This window comes from Oncorhynchus nerka, linkage group LG6 (genome assembly GCF_034236695.1).
Source record: "Oncorhynchus nerka isolate Pitt River linkage group LG6, Oner_Uvic_2.0, whole genome shotgun sequence".
Lineage (NCBI taxonomy): Eukaryota > Metazoa > Chordata > Actinopteri > Salmoniformes > Salmonidae > Oncorhynchus > Oncorhynchus nerka.
In genome coordinates, this window is record NC_088401.1 from 41,062,113 (window position 1) to 41,084,991 (window position 22,879).

Consider the following 22,879-nt stretch of genomic DNA (forward strand, 5'->3'; position numbering starts at 1 on the left):
ACGTACTGTCCTTGGAGGCTACAGCTGCAGACAGCGCAAGGAAAGCTGGAAACTGGGGCATTTAAAAAGAGAGCCAGCTACAGCCCACAATCCCAACCCTATCCTCAGTCCCAGCCTCTCTCTTACCTTGGCCGCAGAACTTGACATGGCTCAGGTAGTTTGAGATCCATGGGTTTGCGCTCCGATACATTTTTGCAAGACCAGGTAGGTACAGCGGACAGATTGAAATAAAAAGAGAGCTGGAGAGAAAAAAAGTGAGAATTGCTGAGGTCCAACCCACAGGCAGGCAACTGACTGCAAGGTGATGCAGAGAAACAAAGGCAGTCAGTAACTGCCCCGGGATGAGCAGCACGAGAGAGAGAGAGAGAGACAGGGACAGAAAGACAGGAGAGGGAGTGAGCTGAGCAGGAGTAGTAGTACGTAGTAGCGTCAGCAGTGTAGTGTTTGAGTGGAGCGTCGAGGCTGTGGCTACGACACTAGGCTGAGTCTCTTGAGAGCTCCCCTCTAGTCTCCTCCAGCACTAACGCTAATAGCTAACTGGCTAACTAGACAGGTTGCAGGGAGACAGGGGCTAACTAAAGCTGCTCAGTGCCTGCTAATCTGATTACAGCCAAGAAATTAGCTAGTCTAGGCCCCATCGCTACACTAACAGATTGGACCTGAGAGGCAGGACATCCCTCTCCTACAGAAACTCAGAGATAGAGAGAGAGAGGTGAAGAGATAGGGAGAGCGGAAGGAGAGCGAGAGAGAGAGAAAGGTATAGTCAGGAAGTACGGCCTAGTGACAAGACAGCAGTGGGATGCTACAGAGCGAGAGAGGAGAGAGAGAAGCACAGTGGGAGGAGAGGGAAAGAGAGCTGGAGGGAGAGAGAAAGAGAGAATGGGAAATCAGCTGCGATGGAGCTCAGATCATGGGATTGTTTGTCTGACTAATCGTATCATTATGGTAAATACTCTAGCAATCCATCCCCAGAGCAAGGCAAAAGAGGAGCAGTGTGGGAGGAAAAATATTGATTTATAGTCTGACAGCTTCTCACACACACACACACACACTCACAGACGGAGACCACATAAAGTGAATGAGATTGAGAAGGATACATGTTCAGACGTGCAGAATCACACAATAACTGATAGTGTACACACACAGGGCGACAAAGACGATTACTTTGATTTCTCAGCCAAGAAATTCCTGTGATGTGTCCAAACACATCCCACTTGAACCCAGGTGTGATGTGGAGTGTTCTTAAGGAGGGGATGAAAGACAGTCGATCAGTTTATTAGAGGTGGCAGGTTTGCTAACTGCCTGCTACTCAGCACACTAATTGTCCCTCTAATCTCTCTGACATCAATGCAAAAATCGAATCAAGTACTTCATGAGAGCCCATGAGCTCATGTTGCGTAACATTTCAATAGGTTATGCAATTGAAAAACAGTGATGGCCTCTACTGAAAAGAGGAAGTTCAGCTTTCACTATAGGCTAGGCCCACTATATATATATTTTTTTTAAACTTTCCTAATATTAAGCACATTGCTTATATTTACAACAACAGGAGTATAGTCTACCTGGCATGAAAATAAACCAATGGGGAATAGTGTCCTCCATTCGCTATTTAAGAGCAAACTGTTGATGACATGTATTCTTTCCAGCTGCCCCTGTTGTTTCGATACAGGTGCATAATAAATGGTCCATTGTAAATTAAAACAAATTTCACACTTATATTCTTTAGTATATGTAAAGACAAGAAGTCAACAATAATATGATGGGTGGCAATATTCGCCTGTCACTTATGAATGATGCCCAGCATAAGAAATAACGCCTTTTTTTGTTTACTTTTTTGAATCATAGTGGCACACATCATGTAGCTTGCCCATAGGCCTATAGTGGCCAAATAACGTCTTAAAATTAAGCACATGAATCCGCTTTACATTGGTTGTAGAGCCAAACTGGCATACATAAGCAGCGAGTGAGTTATATTTGGGGAAGATCATTTTCACCATAAAAAAGCACCTTTATAATAAAAGCATTACATCGACACAGCCCTAGGCCGCATGCACACCAGACGCACTTCAGACCTCGCAAGTCACACCGTGGGTGAGACAGACAGCTATACGTTTGTCTGTAGTCTACATGCTAGGCTAGTAACCATATCATCCTCAGTAAAAGTTGCCACCTGACCGACCTGCTTAACTTGCACTGTAAACCCATTAATTTTCAAGTATGTAGCTAGGTGAATTACATACCAAATGAGACGTGGAAATGGCTAAAGAGAAACATCTACTGTAGCCTACACCATACCAAAGCAGAGAGAAACTAAACATTTTCTTGAAAAGCAAAACATTTCAGCTCTACTGTCTCTAGTGGCAGCAGGACGCCGCAGCAGCTCAGCCATAAAATAACCATAAGCACCCCAGACCTACACAGCAGTGTTCTCACTGACACTTAACACTCATCCCATATAGAGGAGTTGAAGAGGACTGGGGTCTGTCACTGGAGATATGCAGTATCGAGTCTGTGGAGAGGCCTGGGAAGAAACAGACATGGGCCATGCTCTGGTGTTCATGCCTCTACTGCTGGCTCCAGACCTGTGTTCTAATAGTATTGTTTATTTTCCGATACTTTGAGTGTTTGATTGAGCCGGTCTAGTGTCCCAAATGGGGCCGGGTCTGTACTTTTGAAACTATTCCACCGGTCCCATTCTCCCGGGTAACCTCACTCAAGTGCAGCTAAATTATTTTAACGAAAACAAAATACTACTTGAACCCAGGTGTGGTTGGCTCACATAGAGGTTGGGGCTAACAGCCTAATAGAGAACAGGAGAACAGAGCCTTCTGATCCACCTTTATCATGGAAAACTATCACCATCTGACGCATACCAGACCTGCAGACTAACGTCCTTATTATTATCATCTGTCCCAGCTCCCAGCTCCCCCCCATCCCCAGCCCCCATCTGCTCGATGGGCACAGTCAAAGCCTTGGGAAAATGAATCTGTACGTGATTTACTCACCTGGTTTAAGGATGACATCAGGACTTGAAATGACTTGGTGGTGAAGCCGATCATTAAATATGACGGGCAGGATGGGCAGGTAGATTCAGGCTCTGCTATAACACATGCCTGGCCCTGTCCGTGTACTGTAGCTAGCTCTGTGATTACCAATGTAGTTCAGAATCACGGAGACAGTTAACTAGCCCAGTCCCAGATCTGTTTGTGCTGTGTAGCCAACATAACAATGAATGACCATAGGAATTGGCAAGACAGCACAAAACAGATCACGCTTATGCACAAGTTCAAAATGCCGACACGCGCATGTTCATTTGTAGTTACACGCCTTACAGTCAAACCTTGCTGCTCCGCATTAGGAGGGATTACAGGTCATTCAAGCCAAAAAGGTTACCCAATATGGCAAACGCATCCCAAATCAAATCTTCAAGGTAAACCACTAGAACACAATGTTAGTCTATGTAGGCCTAACTTCAGCACCTGTACTGACAAAGATCAAAATGCCATGTTTTAACAAGATATGATTGACTCGATTCCAGTACTAAGAGTGTGCTGCTCTGTTCCCTTGGCCCAGTGACAAGGCAGCAGTGGGATGCTACACACACACACAGAGAGAGAGAGATTGTAATACTAAACAAATGTCAGTAATTTGACAGGTACAATCCAAGCAAATCGCTTTTTTTGTGGGGGATCTTGAAGAGAAACAGGCCATCGATGAGACATCAGCGCCCGTATCCACAAAGCATCTCAGAAAAGGTCCTAGGAATCCTGTTAAAACCTGTTTTAAGACAACAACAAAATCCCAGATCAGATAAGGTTTTTAGGATGATGTTAAGACACTGACCAGACGAAGTCTGAGCCAGGAGTAAAATCAACTGATAAAAGTTTACCTATGCTAGTAATCACAGCGGTTGGAGGTACCGCACAGGAAAGCGACGACGCTCATTGACATGGCTGAAAATGGGGAATAATCAAACCGCAAGCTGTGCACACTTCAGACAACCACAATGAATGTAACTGTACATCAAATGTTGCAATGGTAAAACGTTTTGTCATTTTCGCCTGGAAATCACTTTGCCTACTCTTAACTCTTGGCTAATATGATGGCATGCATTACCTTTTTTTTAACCAATTCTGTTAAAAGTGGAATTTGTACAATTAACAACGAAATAGCTTTGGCACAGTTGGCATCAACTCACTTGCCAATAATGTTGCATAAAACATTTTAAAGGTCTATAATGTTCATTGAACACAGTCAACGTTAACATAGGTCCTAGTTGCCTTCAATTGCCCACTTATGGGCATGCCCAATTAAAAAAACAAAAATACAATGTGATATTGCGCTACAAAGGGATAGCTTGAAATAACACATAGGTTAATTAAATAATCTCAGGAAAAATGTGATTATTTACTAGCCTGTGGTTATAAGTATTTAGGAATATCTATTTATGGATTGATCATATAGAAACCTTCTTGCAACAATTCCAAAGCAATTGTATGTGGCGCAGCAACCACTGACTCACTGCCCTTTTTCTATTATCAAGACACCTGGTGGTAACTCCTAACTGGTTAGAACAGCTCACGAGTTGTCTTAAATATCTGTCAACTAGGTGGAACACACAACTAAAAAGGCTCCATAAGAGTAAGTGTAAAATGTCTATTCTCAGCACTTATGACAATTTTCTACTCCGAGATGCTTTATGGATACAGACCCAGGTCTTCGATCATCATAACAGCACATGTATGCATGTCCACACCTCCTCACCAATCATGCACAATACTGATGACTGGATGTCACATTAATTCGACATAGAAGACTTGTATTATTGCATACAGTGAAAACGGTGATTTCTATATAAACACTTAAAAAGAGATCCAGCGATGAGCCCTGCCGTTTCAAGCCCGGTGATGAAGTGTGTGCATGCTTGGGTGTGTGTGAAATCCTGGAAGTTAACACGGTTTGTTAAATCATTTGTAGTTTTCAAGGAAAACTTTAGCAGGTTTGTCTCAAACTCCGGACCCAGGCCTCTCTCGGAAATAGTCCAGATATACTGGTTTCTCCCACAGGACAAATATCCCTCTCTTCTGGCAAGTTAACAAATGGAGTGGACCAGCACGTTTGGCTCTACAGACAGATAGCAGTGCTCAGCCCAGAGCCCTTGAATCCAACAGAGACTTAAATGAATATAGGGGGTAGAAAATGAAAGTCAAAGATATTCAGATAATCGCACTCATGCTTGTACAGAACTGGGATGGAGGGAATCAAAGTTGACCTTGGTTGATGGTAAAAGGCCATTGTTTCATAGAGGACATACGGTAGAGATAAGGTACAAGGCAACACTGATGACTTCAAAGTACACCTTCAACCCAACAGTTGAGGCTGTGTCCCAAATGGCACCCCATTCCCTATGTATAGTAGGGTAACTACTTTTGAGCAGGACCCATATGTTTCTGTTCAAAATGTATGCACTACATGGGGTAGAGGGTGCCATTTGGGACAGATACATTTCCTCAGACAGCTCTGAAAGGACCACGGGTCCACATTTACTTGATTGTTTTCCTGTTATAATGGTCCTTGGACAGTTAGAGAGAATTGCACAAGGTCAGACATGCTCCCTTCACAATACACACTCAGACGCATGCATGCTGACACAGCGTGGACGGTAGGTTGACCTTGTTTGTAGTTCACTGTTCTATCTACCCTAATAAGGTGAGGTGTTGCCCAAGTGGCTGGGCATGTACCGTCACTGTTTACTGGCTGGTACCCAGGCGTGGTCTGGCCTTACCCAGACCATCTCTATAGGGTCCATGGCCAGTCACAAAACCCAGGTATCAGTTCAAAAGACCAGACCATGGCAATGTCCAAGACAGTTCACACAAACGTCAACATTTTCAAAAAGACCACAGCCTCTACTTACTGTACCCAAGCCTGGTCTTCAACATAACTGACACGAATAGGAGGACCAAGATAACGTCATCCCAACACCATCATTTGGAACACACATAGCTAGCCATGCCCTGTTGCCTCACCCCTGACAGGCTAACCCAAAATAAACCAGATAAAAGTGTGCCTAATGGGCTCAATGGCTCAAGGTGGAACGATCTCTGAAGGGCACCATCGACTACTACCCCCACAGTGGTGGTCAACAGCATGCAGCTTGAGAGTTGAAACCTGACATGAGATTTTAATTTACTGTACACCCTGAGAAAAATGTGCACACAGGTACAAAGACATTTCCACAGAGAAAAACAGAAAACACAAACAGAAGTCCACTTGTGATATTGACAGCTCTATCAAGTGAGACGCAACATTCAGTACCAGAATACTTCACTGATCCAATTTGCTAAAAGTGTGTTATTCCCATGTGTTATTCCCATTCTGTTCCATTCTCACCACACAGTCTTCCTGGGAACTGTCATCCCGTTGTTTAGTGTATTGGAAGAGCTGGGACTAGGAGAGATGTCGATACTGGAAACACTTAGTATCTCTTTTCCATCCACTGAAGGGTCAGAACAGTCAACAGAACACAAGGTAAGCCAACGGGTAGGAGACTGTTCCCTTGGCATACCAAACCAACTGTAGCACCAGAAGATGCTGCTGGCAAAGATAGAACACCTATTCCCAGAGACTGGAAACTCAATTAACAAAAGGAGTGGTCCAAGGGTGAGGAAGGTTGCCTACATGCTTTGTAAGTAGGAAAACCTGCAATATCGGCAGTGTATCAAATACTTGTTCTCTCCACTGTATATATATATATATATATATATATATATATATATATATATATATACACACAGAAAAAAAAGTATTTAGTCAGCCACCAATTGTGCAAGTTCTCCCACTTAAAAAGATGAGGCCTGTAATTTTCATCATAGGTACACTTCAACTATGACAGACAAAATGAAAAAATACACATACATACATACATACATTAGACTGTGTGCAATCTAATTATGTGACTTCTGAAGGTACATTTTTTTTAAAGAAGTTATTTTTTTCAATTTTCTCCAGTAGTTCATCTACTCGGGGCATGGGGTAGGCATCAAACTTGGAGATTTCATTTACCCTCCGAAAGTCGTTACAGACCCGCAAAGACCCATCTCTGCTCGAATCGCGGCCTGTCGAGCCTCGGGTACCCGATATGGCCTCATGCTCACTTTTCTCCCTGGTAGGGAAACGATATCATGAGCCGTAACCTCAGTTCGGCCAGGTACCTCTGAAAACACATCTGTTTTTCTGGATCAGGGTCTTTACTTCCTGTACTTGTGCTGGGGACAGAGTGGGTGAAATATTTACTTCGGCTGTCTCCTGAGTGTGTGTGGGGTATGTGACCATTAGTGTTTCTCTCTCTCTCCATGCTTTTAACAGGTTTATGTGATAAATCTGTTCCTGGGGCCATCGACCTGGCTGTCTGATCCGATAATTGACTTCTCCTATTCTCTCCAGTACTTCATATGGTCCTTTCCACGTGGCTAGTAGTTTACACTCTACCGTGGGGATCAGCACTAACACCTTATCTCCCGGTTGAAATTCCCTCACGGTAGCCTGCCGGTTATAAGTGTGCCGCTGGTGCTCCTGTGCTTGTCTCATGTGCTCTCTGGCGATGGGCATGACTGTGGCTATCCTGTCTTGCATTGCCGTGACGTGCTCTATGACACTAGTATACGGGGTGGATTGGTGCTCCGAGGTTTCCCGGGCGATGTCTAAGATTCCCCGGGGATGCCTCCCATATACCAGCTCAAAGGGAGAAAACCCCAGCGAGGCTTGAGGAACCTCTCTAATGGCAAACATCAGATACGGCAACATGCAATCCCAGTTTTTCTCATTCTTATCGATTATCTTCCTGAGCATTGACTTCAGGGTCCGGTTGAATCTCTCAACGAGCCCGTCAGTCTGAGGATGGTAAAACCGATGTCCTCAACGGTTACCTGCCACAGTTTACAAAGGTCCGCCATAAGGCGGGACATAAAGGGGGTCCCCTGGTCGGTAAGGATCTCCTTTGGAACCCCTACCCTGGTGAACAAGAGCACTAATTCCTTTGCGATATTTTTGGAAGCCATCGTCCGAAGGGGAATGGCTTCTGGGTAGCGAGTGGCATAATCTAGAATGACCAGAATGTATTGGTGCCCTCTGGTGGATTTGGGTAGTGGGCCCACTAAATCCATCGCTATCCTCTCAAATGGCGTTTCGATTATGGGGAGTGGCACTAACGGGCTTCTAACAGCTGGTCGGGGAGCTGTTAACTGGTACTCCGGGCACTCTCCACAATGCCGAGCCACTTCAGCTTGAATTCCTGGCCAGTAAAACCTCCTTACAATCCGGTCTCGGGTTTTATCGATACCAAGGTGTCCACCCAGAATGTGCCCATGAGCTAGATCCAGTACTGTCCTCCGGTACCGGGTGGGAACCAACAAATGTTCCACCACATCAACCCCTATTTTCGAGACTCTGTACACCAAACCCTTTTCATGATGAAGTGGGGAAAACTATTAGGCATCATCCCAACATTTATGGGAGTACCATCTACGACCTGCACATCTGCTCTGGCTTGCTGCAGAGTCGGATCCTGGTTTTGGGCCGTCCCAAAATGAGTCAAGGACCCTGCCAGGTCTGCTGGTTCTAGATCGTCGTCCTCTGAATTCAGATCGACCCCAGCCCCACTAGTACTGGGCTGTTCGTTATCAGCGAAGTTTGCCACTTCATCCTCCTCCTCCTCTACTAGCACCTGTGACGTTGTCCCCTGGGAGACCTCTTTTCTTGGCTTTGGTTGAAGGTCCCATGCTTCTTCCTGCTTGGTCAGGGTTGTTGGATTCTCAAATATGCCATTCTTGTGGCCTAACTTTGCAAAGTTAGGAAAGTCTCTACCCAATATTACATCATATGGCATCTTTGGGACCACGCCGACCTCATAATCCAGCAGACCGTCCTCTGTTTGTATGCTCACTAAGGCCGTGGGGTACAGACGGGTATCCCCATGAATGCATGCAACACTGATATCCTGTCTTGTATCCAGTTTATGATTCGGCACTAGGCTTGCAACGACCAGGGTTAGCATACTGCCGGAATCCAGCAGTGCTTCAAGCTCTTTCCCTTCAACCTTCACCCTGCACATATGTTTGTTTCTTGATCTTTCAAGTACAGTGGTTACAACAGGACATGCATACCGTATATCATCTTAATTTTCACCGAGGTTACATTGCATTGGCTCTTCTTTAATAGGGCAGTAGGCTGCAATATGTCCCGGTTGATTACAATTGTAACAGATAATAGGGGTTCGGGGGGGGGCCCTCGACACCCAGTCCCGGTTTCCGTTTTTCCCTTAGTGTCTCGGCCTGATTCTGATTCTTTCCTCATGGCCCCACGCTGCTCTCTTCCCCCTCCATATGTTGGGACAGCCTTACCCTGTGCGCTGGTTCGCCCAGGCCTGGGGAACGGGAATCTTTCCTCCTGTGCCTGCTCAGCTTTTCCTGCCGTACAATACCGTTCAACTAGGCCCACGAGATGGTCGGCGGAAAGTACCTCGTTCTGGCCAACCCATCGTCTCACTTCTTGGGGTTGGCCTCGCTGAAACTGGTTGAGTACGATGGTCTCGACGATCTCGGCGGATGACCGGGTCTCTGGTCGCAACCATTTCCGTGCCAGGTGAATCAAGTCGAACATCTGTGTTCGTGGGGGTTGTCCCGGTCAGTAGAACCACTGGTGGAAGCAGTGTGCCCTCACGGTATCGGTCACTCCCAGTCTAGTCAGGATCGCTCCCTTTAGTTTATCGTAATCCTGTGCATCTTTCAACTCCAGGTCGAAATCCCCTGCCAGGTATGGTGCCAGAAGCCCTGCCCATTCTTCTTTCGGCCACTTCCCCCTCTCTGCCGTACTTTCGAAGGTGGTAAGATATGCTTCCACATCATCCTGTGCTGTCATTTTTTGAAGAAAATGATTGGCCCGCCTCTGGGTATTTGCAGCTGGTAATTGAGCCCCAATTTGGTCCGCTAGCCCCTTTAGGCCTTCTCTTAACTCCCAGGTGTTTCTCTCTTGCTCTTCTCTGAGCAGCTGGTTGGTGCGGTGCTGGACCTGTAACGTGTCCTGATACATTCGCATTGCATCCTGATGAACTATTTGTTGAGCTCTAGTTGCCTCTTGTTGGGCGGCCGCCGCTTGTAACAGGGCCTGTATGGCTCCCTCCATACTCATTTTCCTGTGAAACTGTCCTAACCAAACAAAGCCACAAAAAAAACCTGACTCCCCTTTGGAGTGCTAACTGAACATTTTTATTTTTATTCTACCTAACCAGTGGTATGGTTAGTCCATCCCCGCATTCTCCACCACGTGTGGCAAACCTCTTCAAGGTTAGGAGTGTTTGTCACAAATTAAGTGGTAAACTGTCACCAAATCACCCAAGAATGAGAGTTCTTTCGAACAGGACAGTACCTGTGTTTTGTTTCTCCGTCCTGGTCCACCCAGGCCGTAGACGAGGTCAAGGATAGCAGGGTTCGGTACATGAGTCGGGTTCTCGGTAGGTCCAGGTCCAAACGCCAACAGGTAAATCCAAAACAATCCAGCTCATACACGGTAAATCCAACCAATCTCTATTGTCTCTTTCTCTATTGTTCATAGATCCTTCCAGCCCTCTCTCTTCCTCTTCCTGGTTTTCCTTGACCCTTTATCTCTGGGTCGGCTCCACCTTCTGAGGGTTCCCCTTGCTTCTGGGACTTGTAGTTTTGGCGGTCGGCCATTTTGTGATCTGTAGTTCTGACAGGGGTGGCCATTTTAGGGATCGGGCAGAGCCCGTTTATTAGTTCTGCTCTCACATATCTGCCATTTATCACTTGTCCCCCTTCTTTGCCACAGGGTGGTATACAGAAAATGGTATTTTACCAAATAAGGCTGAGTCCATATTATGGCAAGAAACGCTCAAATAAGAAGATAAACGACAATCCATCATTACTTTAAGACATGAAGGTCAGTCAATACTTTTCAAGTTTCTTCAAGTGCAGTTGCAAAACCATAAAGTGCTGTGATGAAACTGGCTCTCATTAGGACCTCCACAGGAAAGGAAGACCCAGAGTTACCTCTGCTTCAGAGGATAAGTTAGAGTTAACAGCACCTCTGATTGCAGCCCAAATAAATGTTTCACAGAGTTCAAGTAACAGACACATCTCAACATCAACTGTTCAGAAGAGACTGCGTGAATCAGGCCTTCAATGTCAAATTGCTGCAAAGAAACTACTACTAAAGGACACCATTAATAAGAAGAGACTTGCTTGGGCCAAGAAACACGAGCAATAGACAGACAGGTGGAAATCTGTCTTTGGTCTGATGAGTTCAAATGTGAGATTTTTGGTTCCAACTGCCATGTCTTTGTGAGATACAGAGTAGGGGAACGGATGATCTCCGTATGTGTGGTTCCCACCGTGAAGCATGGAGGAGGTGGTGTGATGCTGTAGGGGCGCTTTGCTGGTGACACTACCAGGGATTTATTTAGAATTCAAGGCACACTTAACCAGCATGGCTACCATAGCAGAGTGAAGGAAAAACAGCCAACAAGTGCTCAGCATATGTGGGAACTCCTTCAAGACTGTTAGAAAATCATTCCTCATGAAACTGATTGAGAGAATGCATAGATTGTGCAAAGCTGTCATCAAGGCAAAGGGTGGCTACTTTGAAGAAACGCAACTATAAAATCTATTTTGATTTGTTTAACACTTTTTTGAATCCATGTGTTATTTCATAGTTGATGTCTTCACTATTATTCTGTTATGTAGAAAACATAAAAAATTAAAAAAAACCCTTGAATGAGTAGGTGTACACACACACCCCCGGTCAAACGTTTTAGAACACCTACTCATTCAAGGGTTTTTGACAGCTTTGCACACTCTTGGCAAAGCCTTTGACAGCTTTGCGCACTCTTAGCATTCTCTCAACCATGCTTTTCCAACAATCTTGAAGGAGTTCCCACATATGCGAAGCACTTGTTGGCTGCTTTTCCTTCACTCTTTGGTCCGACTCGTCCCAAACAATCTCAATTTGATTGAGGTCGGGGGATTGTGGAGGCCAGGTCATCTGATGCAGCACTCCATCACTGTCCTTCTTGATAAAATAGCCCTTACACAGCCTGGAGGTGTGTTGGGTCATTGTCCTGTTGAAAAACAAATGATAGTGGGACTAAGCTCAAACCAGATGGGATGGCGTATCACTACAGAATGCTGTGTTATTACAGAATGTGTTATTTCATAGTTTTGATGTCTTCACTATTATTCTACAATGTAGAAAATCGTCAAATAAAGAAAAACCCTTAGGTGTTCTAAAACTTTTGACCGGTAGTGTATATATAAAATGCTGTATAAATAAAGAGCTATACAGATCAACAGAAAGTGCACAATTGTCATTCTAAATCAGACAATAGAGTTTGCCCAATTCAAAGCTCACCTATATCTGTGCATATCATCTATTACTAAGAGGTAATAATATATATTATTTTCTCAATGTTGCTGGTTTAGTCATTATGTGCTTGGTAGTGTTTAAGGATGAGGCTGCCATCTTGTCAGAATCCTGTCATAGAGGAAACAAGGTCCTGGGCTAGGTTAGTTGCTGATCAGCTCCAAGTCAAACAGCCAGGTTCTCGTAGGGAATTGGGAATGTTACGCAAGAACCAGAATGGGTTCTACAAACCAGTTCCCTTCCAATAGATAAGGATTGGGCCAGCTAGCGATCAAATTGATAAGAGCTATCCAGCCAACTATCATATCAATCAGACCACTTCTTCACTGAACACATAATAACAGACAGCCCAGCTAGCTTTCGCTTCAAACCATATAAAAGCATTTAGAAGCCAGTGGGTATTTCAATGAGTCTACTAAAAATGTTATCTTCTCACTACAAACTCTCTCCTGCCATGTCAGCAACACAACTCCTTACTTACTTGGTTCAAGTTTTCCTCTCAGGCTACATTAGATGTGACAGAGTAATGCCTGGGCCGGGGTAGGTCTGTTGGTAGTAGTACCTAGTTTGGGTGGGTAGTTCCACAGAGGGTCTGGAATAAAGTCACAGCTGAGCACAGGAGGGCTCGCGGGACAACTGACAGGAGTGGCATGAGGCACGAGTAGCCAGCACCAGTGGAACGATGACCACCTTCCCCCCTGCTCACCCCCCTCTCAGGAAAGCATGTGTGGTAGCTTCGTCTGCAACAGCCATGATTCAGGGAGCTGACCAATTTAGAAAGCTGCTTTTACACTCTGGCGATGCCAGGCCAATCAAACAGAGACAGAGAGGAGAGAAGAGGACAGGACAGAGAGCGAGAGAGATATACCATGATTCATGTCCTAGGTTATAACTGGATACGCCAGCAGCCATTGATGGCCTCAATGCTGGAGCTTTGATAGCCCTCAACCTCCCAGAAATATATTTCTCTCTTGCTCAGTCTCAACACAAAAAAGGAACAAGTCAGCAGTCACAGGGCAAGAATCCACTCTCGGATTGACACCAAACTTTCGACACTTAAAACACAGACTTTCCGCCAACTTAAAAAAAAAAAGCAATTAACAGTAGCTAGCTATTATTTTCTCAATGTTGCTGGTTTAGTCATTATGTACTTGGTAGTGTTTAAGGATGAGGCAGCCATCTTGTCAGAATCCCTTTGATATACTTTATTAATGACTAGTGATAACTACTACCTTCTCCAGAGGGTGTACAGGTGACAACAAGATGTAAGTCAAGGTCTCACATGGGTTCAAAAGCATTAAGAGAAAAGTTCACTGGACCACTATTTTAAGATCATACCCATAGGCAGTAACTCGTGTAACATATTGGCCTATAGGAAGTGATGAAAGATGAGGTTTGCCATAGCGTTTCGGGTTGATGTGGTGGGTTAAATCTGTCCTGTGTCGATGACAGGGTGAGGGCATGTTCTGGATGTGGGCCAATACTAAACACTATTGTCCTGTTGCCAAGACAGCCAAGAAGGCAGCCTCCATGCCAAATACTTTTATAACCATCACAAGACACCAGAGCCTGTCGTTTCCAATGGAAGAAAATGAATCATAGCGAGCAGAACAAGCAACGTGGTGGGCAGAGCCTAGCACAAGCTAGTGAGATCCTATTGGCGAGTTCTAGCATTTAGCACACATTTCCGTTAGGGAATGGCTACACTGAATTGCGCATGTGCAATAACTCAATTCGCCTGTGTTCTCCTAAACACTGCATTCTTTTTAACTTTGGGCAAAGGGTAAAGTGCACAAAATGCAGTCCACTCTGTTTGTTACAGATTATAGTTTTGGAAACAGAAAACTGTATGGAGATCAAATGAGAAAATGAGCAGAATTTTAGACAAAATCCATTTCTTTCCATCTTCTCCCACTGACGGCCACTGGGCTTGCTCTCATCACCATATTTGTTAGTGAATGGAAACACCAACCGGATGCTTCACATTTATACATCCGATTAAATATCTGGCTCATTGTTCTGTGTCCATGCCTTGCTCATGACATTCACATTACAGTACATAAAGAGCAGCCAAACACCTTGTCACTTCACTAACAGAGGAGAAGAGGCGTAAAATTATCATCCCACTGTCATCATGTCTATATTTACTCGATGAGAACTAAGTGTGGGTGGAGGGTTCAAAAAGAATGGGATGAAACTGACCTAGAGCAACTAACCGTAACTAAGACTCAATGAGGACGGCGTTCTGTCTTCTTTGGACTCACACTGGGACAATACACCCATTAAATGAAAAGACATGTTGACCGTTATAGGTTCAAATCCCAGGAAAAGTACTCAATAAGTCAGCAAGCAACACAGAGCTGAACTGACCCCCATCACCTGCCACTCAAAGAGATGTTTTCTCATCAAACAGTACCCTCTGGTGTTCACCGACAGGTACTGACTGAGAATCCCCCTTTACTTAGCCAACGGCCGGCTCAACAATAACATGAATTAACTGTATTTCAAAACATATTTTTTATTGATTTGTTTATCTTTGTGTTACAAACGTCAACCCTGAAGCTGATTTATGTTCTGTCAGTTGGTTGGGAAATTGGGTCCTGGGCATGAGGCCAGAGCTTTGAGGTTATTCAGCACAGAGGCAAGGCGCATCGCTTTGTGCTTTCTCTCAGTGGGTTAGCAACGGTTCGCTTAGAAGGCAGAGGAGAGGAGACTGACTCACAGACTAATTAGCTGAGGGGAAATATTAGCACTTTCGTAGCCAACCACTACACGACTTTCAAAATCGTAATGTCGCTGAGCCCCTCACATTAAACAATCTTTCCTGTGGGTATTTTTGCACAAGGTAATGGTGCACACACTAAACGTTCTGGCACGGGCAGGGTGTCACTAGGGTTGCATAATTTGGTCACTTTTCCCCCCTCATAATTTAGCCTACTGTTCTGACTTGGTGGTGCACATGTAGCCTATAGCCTGTTTTAGAGAAATGTAATTGAATATTTTAAGAGCTTTCATTGACTGCTTATATAACCCCTTTATTTATCCTATGCTTCTAACTTGGTGTACAGGGAGAATACTGTAAGAACGGAGCATGTTCTAAATTCTGTCGCTGTACATTTCAAAAAAGTGTTGAACAAGTAGTTATATTGACTACGTCCGTCCTACAGTAGCTCGCTCATTAAGGTCTTAATTGAAATAACGGATTGCCTCTTATGCGCTTGTCGTTCCCTTATGCCATAGTTTGTACATCTCAATTATCAGTAGAAACCATATTTGCCAAAGCAAGTCAGCCATATCAGCTATGTTACTTTAAAAAAAGCAGTACATGAGGCTGAATTAACTGTTTTGCTGCCAGACAAGGCTCCACTGATAGCCAGGTGTAGCGATGGTAAGAATTCACTCCAGGGTGCTGAAAAGAAAGCTCTGCTGTAGGGACAGCTTTATGTACCGTTATAGTGCAATTCATGTATTATTTAGTGGTATTGCTGGCAAGTATCTAAAAAGTAGAGTTTTTTTGCCCCACCAAGATTTACATGCTAAAATCATTACTGTGGGTCTGAAAGAACTGCTATTGCCTTCCTGCCTGCCCGCTCTCTTGGCTTCTGTATTTAACATTGGGCAAACAAGAACTTGCATCCCTCTTTAAATAGTCTATTGGTATAAGAAATGCAAGAACAAAAAAATGTCTAGCTAACTACTCTAGTCTACCTTTTCCTGCATGGGACTCCAATAGCTAAGGGGCATGTTTTAAGGAGAGGCCAGGTGCATGCGCACTGTTCACGAGACAGAGTCTATAAATTATAAGCTTATTATGAATAACCCATCATTCATTAGCTAAATATAAGGCTAATACTGCATTGAATTTATTACCTGAAAGAGGTAGGCTAGGATACGGAGAGATGTATATATACACACTGAACAAAAATAAAACGCAACACGGAACAATTTAAATGATTTTACTGAGGTACAGTTCATAAGGAAATCATTCAAATTAAGTTCTCATTAGGCCCTAATCTATGGATTTCACATGACTGGACAAGAGCGCAGCCATGGGTTGGTATAGGCCCACCCACTGGGGAGCCAGGCCCAGCCAATGAGCATGAGTTTATCCCCACAAAAGGGCTTTATTACAGACAGAAATACTCCTCAGTTTCATCATCAGCTGTCCGGGTGGCTGGTCTCGGGAGATTCACGCAGGTGAAGAAGGCGGCTGTGGAGGTCCTGGGCTGGCGTGGTTACATGTGGTCTGCATTTGTAAGGCTTGTTAGACGTACTGCCGAATTCTCTAAAATGACGGCGGTGGCTTATGGTAGAGAAATTAACATTAAATTCTCTGGCAACAGCTCTGGTGGACATTCCTGCCGTCAGCATGCCAATTGCAGGCTCCCTGAAAATGTGAGACATCTGTGGCATTGTGTTGTGTGACAAAACTGCCTATTTTAGAGAGGCCTTTTATTGTCCCCAGCACAAGGTGAACCTGTGTAATGATCATGCTGTTTAATCAGCTTCTTGATATGCCACACTTGTTTTGTGGATAGATGATCTTGGCAAAGGAGAAATTCTCACTAACAGGCATGTAAACAAATGTGCAGAAAACCAGAAGTTTTTTGTGCACATGGAAAAATGCTGGGGTCTTTTATTTCAGCTCATGAAACCAACACTTTACATGTTATGTTTATATTTTTGTTCAATATACACAGTACCTGTCAAAAGTTTGGACAAACCTACTCATTCATGGGTTTTCTTTATTTTGACTATGTTCTACATTGTAGAACAATCGTAAAGACATCAAAACTATGAAATAACACATATGGAATCATGTAGTAACCAAAGTGTTAAACCAATCAAAATATATTTTATATGTGAGATTCTTCAAAGCAGCTACCCTTTGCTTTGCACACTCTTGGCATTCATTGAAGCAGCTTCACGAGGTAGTCACCTAGATGGCATTTCAATTAACAGGTGTGTTAAAAGTTCACTTGTGGAATTTATTTCCTTCTTAATGCGTTCGATCCAATCAGTTGTGTTGTGACAAAGTAGGGCTGGTATATAGAAGATAGCCCTATTTGGTAAAAGACCAAGTCCATAATATGGCAAGAACAGCTAAAATACACAAAGAGAAACAAGAGCCCATCATTACTTTAAGACAAGAAGGTCAGTCAATCTGGAAAATTTCAAGAACTTTTAAAGTTTCTCCAAGTGCAGTCGCAAAAACCACCAAGCGCTATGATGAAACTGGCTCTCATGAGGACCACCAAAGGAAAGGAAGACCCAGAGTTACTTCTGCTGTAGAGGATAAGTTCATTAGAGTTAACTGCACCTCAGATTGCAGCCCAAATAAAAGCTTCAGAGTTCAAGTAACAGAAACACATCAACATCAACTGTTCAGAGGAGACTGCGTGAAATCAGGCCTTCATGATCAAATTGCTGCAAAGAAACCACTACTAAAGGACACCAATAATAAGAAGAGACTTGCTTGGGATGAGAAACACGAGCAATAGACATTAGACCAGTGGAAAACTGTCCTGTGATCTGATGAGTCCAAATTTCAGACTTTTGGTTCCTCCGTGTCAACCTCCGTGTCTTTGTGAAACAGAGTAGGTGAACGGATGATCTCCGCATGTGTTGTTCCCACGTGAAGCATGGAGGAGGAGGTGTAGTGGTTCTTTGCTGGTGACACTGTATGATTTATTTAGAATTCAAGACACACTTAGCCAGCATGGCTACCTCAGCATTCTGCAGCGATACACCATCCTATCTGGTTTGTGCTGAGTGGGACCATCATTTGTTTTTGTTCAACAGGACAATGACCCAAAACACCTCCAGGGTGTGTAAGGGCTATTTGATGGAGTGTTGCATCAGATGACCTGGCCTCCACAATCACTCGACCTCAACCCAATTGAGATGATTTTGGATGAGTTGGACTGCAGAGTGAAGTAATACAACCAACAAGTGCTCAGCATATATGGGTACTCCGTCAAGACTGTTGTAAAAGCATTGCTCATAAAGCTGTTTGAGAGAATGCATAGATTGTGCAAATGTCATCAAGGCAAAGGGTGGCTACTTTGAGGAATATAAAATATATTTTATTTGTTTACTACTTTTTTGGTTACTACATGATTCCATGTGTTATTTCATAGTTTTGATATATTCACTATTTATTCTACAATTCGAAAATAGTAAAAATATAGAAAAATTGTTGAATGAGTAGGTGTGTCCAAACTTTTGACTGGTACTGTATCTATATCAACCTTGAACAGGATTATCTATTTTGGATGCAATTTGAACGGAATTGCTGTAGAAAGAGACTGCGTGAGAGTGCTCGCACGTGCACTGATTTCAATTAATGATATTCGAGCGATAGGCTGTTTTAAAACACTGCAGCTACAATTTAAAAAATATAATCTTAACAATAAAAGTGACCTCCGAAAGCCAGATGGAGATGTGTATATTAGACGTGCATTCGGTCCTTATATTACTATTGAATAGGCTATGCTGCAGCAAATTTAGGCCTACCTGTCACAAGAAAAAAAGATACCATGATGAGATGATAGGCCTACATGCATACCGAGATGGGCTGTCGGTCTCCACCCTGAGCGTTGATGATTGATCATATGGAGAGCAGAGAGAAGGCACATTTAGACATTGCATAGAATTTAACAGTTCCATTTCACATCACGCTGTTTATACAAATAATTTATTTATAATTTCCTGGTTTCTCGCAGTTATTTATCCCGGGAAAGGGGTGTGGTTTTGGTAACCGGGTTCCCGCCATTCAACCCTAGGTATCACACACTACAAGATTTTTCACTTGGTCGTGAAGATTCTCGATACCACCACGCTGTCTCGTGAAAACAATGTGATGATGTGGATAGATTGTTAACATAGCTAGAACGAGTTGTAGCTCAAAGTAGCCTAATAAACGTTTTCAGTCAGACATTAATGCTTGCCATACAGAGTAAAAAAAATCAAAACAATCGAATAATATTTATTGTGAACTTCAGAGCTGTAACGATTTGACACTTTGGCTTTGGTTACCTCTTGCTTCTACTTGAGACGCTTGCGTCCCAACTAGAGCTCTGGAAATGCAAATGCGCTACGCTAAATGCTAATAGTATTAGTTAAAACTCAAACGTTCATTAAAATACACATGCAGGGTATCGAATTAAAGCTACACTCGTTGTGAATCCAGGCAACAAGTCAGATTTTTAAAATGCTTTTCGGCGAAAGCATGAGAAGCTATTATCTGATAGCATGCACCAATACACTACAACACAAAAGCCACGCAGGGGACGTAAACAAAATAATTAGCATTTCGGCGTTACACAAACCGCACAATAAAATAGAAAACAGTCATTACCTTTCACCATCTTCTTTGTTGGCACTCCTAGATGTCTCATAAACACTATTGGGTCTTTATTTCGATTAAATCGGTCCATATAAAGCCAAGATATCGTTATATGTAGACTGTGTGATAAACGAAAAAAACAGCGTTTTCAAAACGTAACGTCATTTTTTTAAATTCAAAAAGTCGACGATAAACTTTCACAAAACACTTCGAAATACGTTTGTAATGCAACTTTAGGTATTAGTAAACGTTAATAAGCGATAAAATTCATCAGGAGGCGATGTAAATATCATTAGCTGTCGTCTTGGAAAAAATTTCAGGAGAGAGCTCTTCCAAATGATCTGGGCGGAGACTGGAGGTAAGTGGTTCCCCTGATTCGGTTCAACCAAGAATCAAAGCTGAATCAATTCACAAGACTCTAGACAACATGGGAATGCTGTGGGAGTTGAAACCTCGGTCTTATGTAATTCGGCTCACTGTGAACAATTGCTGGAAGTGGCGCAAGGATATTTATTTCCATTTTCTGTGATCAGGTTTTCCTGCGCTTTCCGATGTAACGCACGTTATGTTATAGCCACAGTCGTGATTTAACCAGTTTTAGAAACGTCCGAGTGTTTTCTATCCACACATTCTAACCATATGAACGTACCATATTCCTGGCATGAGTAGCAGGGCGCTGAAATGTTGCGCGATTTTTAACAGAATGTTCAAAAAAGTAGAGGGTAGAAGCAACAGGTTAAAGGCAAGTACAAACGCATTGGCCTACTAGTAGTAGCCTAGTAGTAGCCTAGTCATGGTGATGCGAAACATCGTCTCACTGGCTTCGTCTCTGGCGAGCGCTCATTAGCTGCTGCTGATCACCAGAGTGTACTCAAAGGCAATTGTCTATAGCATTTAGCACAACAAAAACTCCTCAATTAAAACATTCCTCTTTGCAGGACCTTCTTCAGACCTTCGTCTCTGGACTCTTCAAGCACAGGGCCAAAGCAGACTGGATCCTATCTACTCTCCTTGCTCTCCATTCCTCTCCCTCTGTCAGCACAACCAGGTTCCCCATTCACACAGTGCACTGAGCATGAGCACCCAGTCCCCATTGAAGTGAGACAGAATGAGAGCCCTGTTTAAATTGTGTCCTCAAAACAAAAGACAAAAACGGCACATCCTCATGCCAAATATCAATCCAACTTTAGGGATGGGTTGGACCATACCAAGCTTTTCTTTTCAAAAAGTGTACTTTAAGTGGCAACTATACAGACCACATCTTGGCTCTGGCCAAAATGAAATCGCAGCAGCTCCTTTCAGATTTCAAATAGGCTCTTTCTCGCACTCCCCCCCACGATTATTATGACACCTCAACATTTCCACCATGACCCAGAAGCACACTTAGACACTGCTTATTCAGCAACCAGGGGAGCCGAAGCACTCTGATAAAGAAAAGAGTATCCCTTTACAAGTACTATACAGATATACTCCCATCTCAACTCCAGTAACCCACCACACTTCAGACAGACTGGCTGGGTGTATGTAAGTTCACCAGTTACTGCACAAGACGCTGTGGATTGCACAATTCTAACCAAATACAGCAACCCCACATGGAAGCAGACACAGAGAGATAAGGCTGCAGAATATATAAGCCTCCAAAGAACTGGTGCATAGAGGGAGAGAGAAGAGGAGAGGTTTTTGGGAGCCATGTGTGTCAGAGCCTCTTATCTGAGCAGGCTTCAGTTCCCGGCAGGAGGCTCTCCCTGCTCTAGCATCCCCCCCCCCCAAAAAACACCCACCCCTCTCTGACCTAAATGCTTACTCAGACGCCAAAATCAGTTACACAAACCAGACCCCTTCCTTTCCACCACAGCCTGTCACTTTGCTCGGCAGCCCCAGGCCAGCCACAGCAAATAAATTACATTTAACAGTGCATTAACATGCAGATATGTCAGCTCAAAATATAGATGAACAGTAGTAACAAGACAAAGACACAGAGACATGGAGAGAATGAGAGGAGGAGGCCTATGCATGGCCCAAAAAGGCAGCTGCGTCTGGTAACCCTAAAGAGCCACGGAAGCCTACCTTTCATGATGCCCTTGTCTCAGTGAACGGTGTAGATCTGTCCTCTGACAAACAACCTCCGATGCCAGATTGGTCCAGAGTGGGAAGAGAAAGAAAGAGAAGAGGGAGGCAGGGCAGGACTAAGTCACATGACAACCAGACTGGGGGAGAAACTAACTGGCGGTTCCCAGTTCCTGGGTGTGTCCCAAATGGCCCCTTATTCCCTATATAGTGCAAATGGCCCCTTATTCCCTATATAGTGCACTACATTTGACCAGAGCATTACGGGTCCTGGTCAAAATTAGAGCACTATAAATGGAATAGGGGGCCATTTGGAACACACAACCTATGCCAGCCAGGCCAGGGCTCCCCACCGGTAACCACAGCCAACACGACCCACAAAGCCATGGGGCGGTGACAGGGTTTGGCGGTGACAAGAAAAGGTTGGCCTGCTGTCACCTGCCTATTCGGACGGCCATTAGACAGCTAGTCTGCATCCGAAATGGCACCCTATTCCCTATATATTGCACTACTTTTGACCAAAACTATGTAAGAAATAGGGTACTATTAGGACACACCCTTAGTCTACTGTGTGTTTCTCTCTGGCCCTATAGGATTCTGCCCAGAGAAGTGTTAACCAATCAACTGTCGTTGGCGCAATGGAACTCGTTATCGTTGAGAGAAAAGGATAGCAAAAGGAGTCATTGGCTAGAACAATCTCCATGGAAGGAGGGACGGATGTGGGTCAACTGTAAGAGATGATGAGCCAAACAGAGGGACAGTAACAAGAGAAGGAAAAAACTATAACAAAAGAGGAGAAAACAACTTTACCACGTGGATGGATGCCAACACACAAACAGTCTACACTCACTGTCCTGCAGTAGACGGTTCCTGTCAGAAGTGAACAAAGCTTCGCATCCAGGTCGAAGGTCAGAGGTTAAGTGGGGTCTATGCCGCCCAGGTTACTGATAGTATGTGCTGACACACAGATATGCATTCAAACCACAGAGTAGAACACTAATAATTCACCATTTGCAAAAGGGGTCAGGT

General features: G+C 43.9%; 1 protein-coding gene across 8 annotated transcripts in view; it reads right to left on the bottom strand.

The window, feature by feature from the left end:
* LOC115130445 (supervillin-like) overlaps window positions 1–22,041 on the bottom strand; it is a 135,764-nt gene extending 113,723 nt beyond the window's left edge. For 3 of the 8 annotated variants that reach the window (XM_065019564.1, XM_065019563.1, XM_065019562.1), the window contains exon 1: window positions 127–611. In XM_065019564.1, the coding sequence (XP_064875636.1) occupies window positions 127–190 (64 nt within the window). In that variant the 5' untranslated portion in view covers window positions 191–611. Of the gene's footprint in view, window positions 1–126; window positions 618–21,850 lie in introns of those variants that run through there. The other 5 variants (XM_065019566.1, XM_029661600.2, XM_065019565.1 and 2 more) reach the window with 4 other exon arrangements.
* Between the last annotated feature and the right edge of the window lie 838 nt (window positions 22,042–22,879).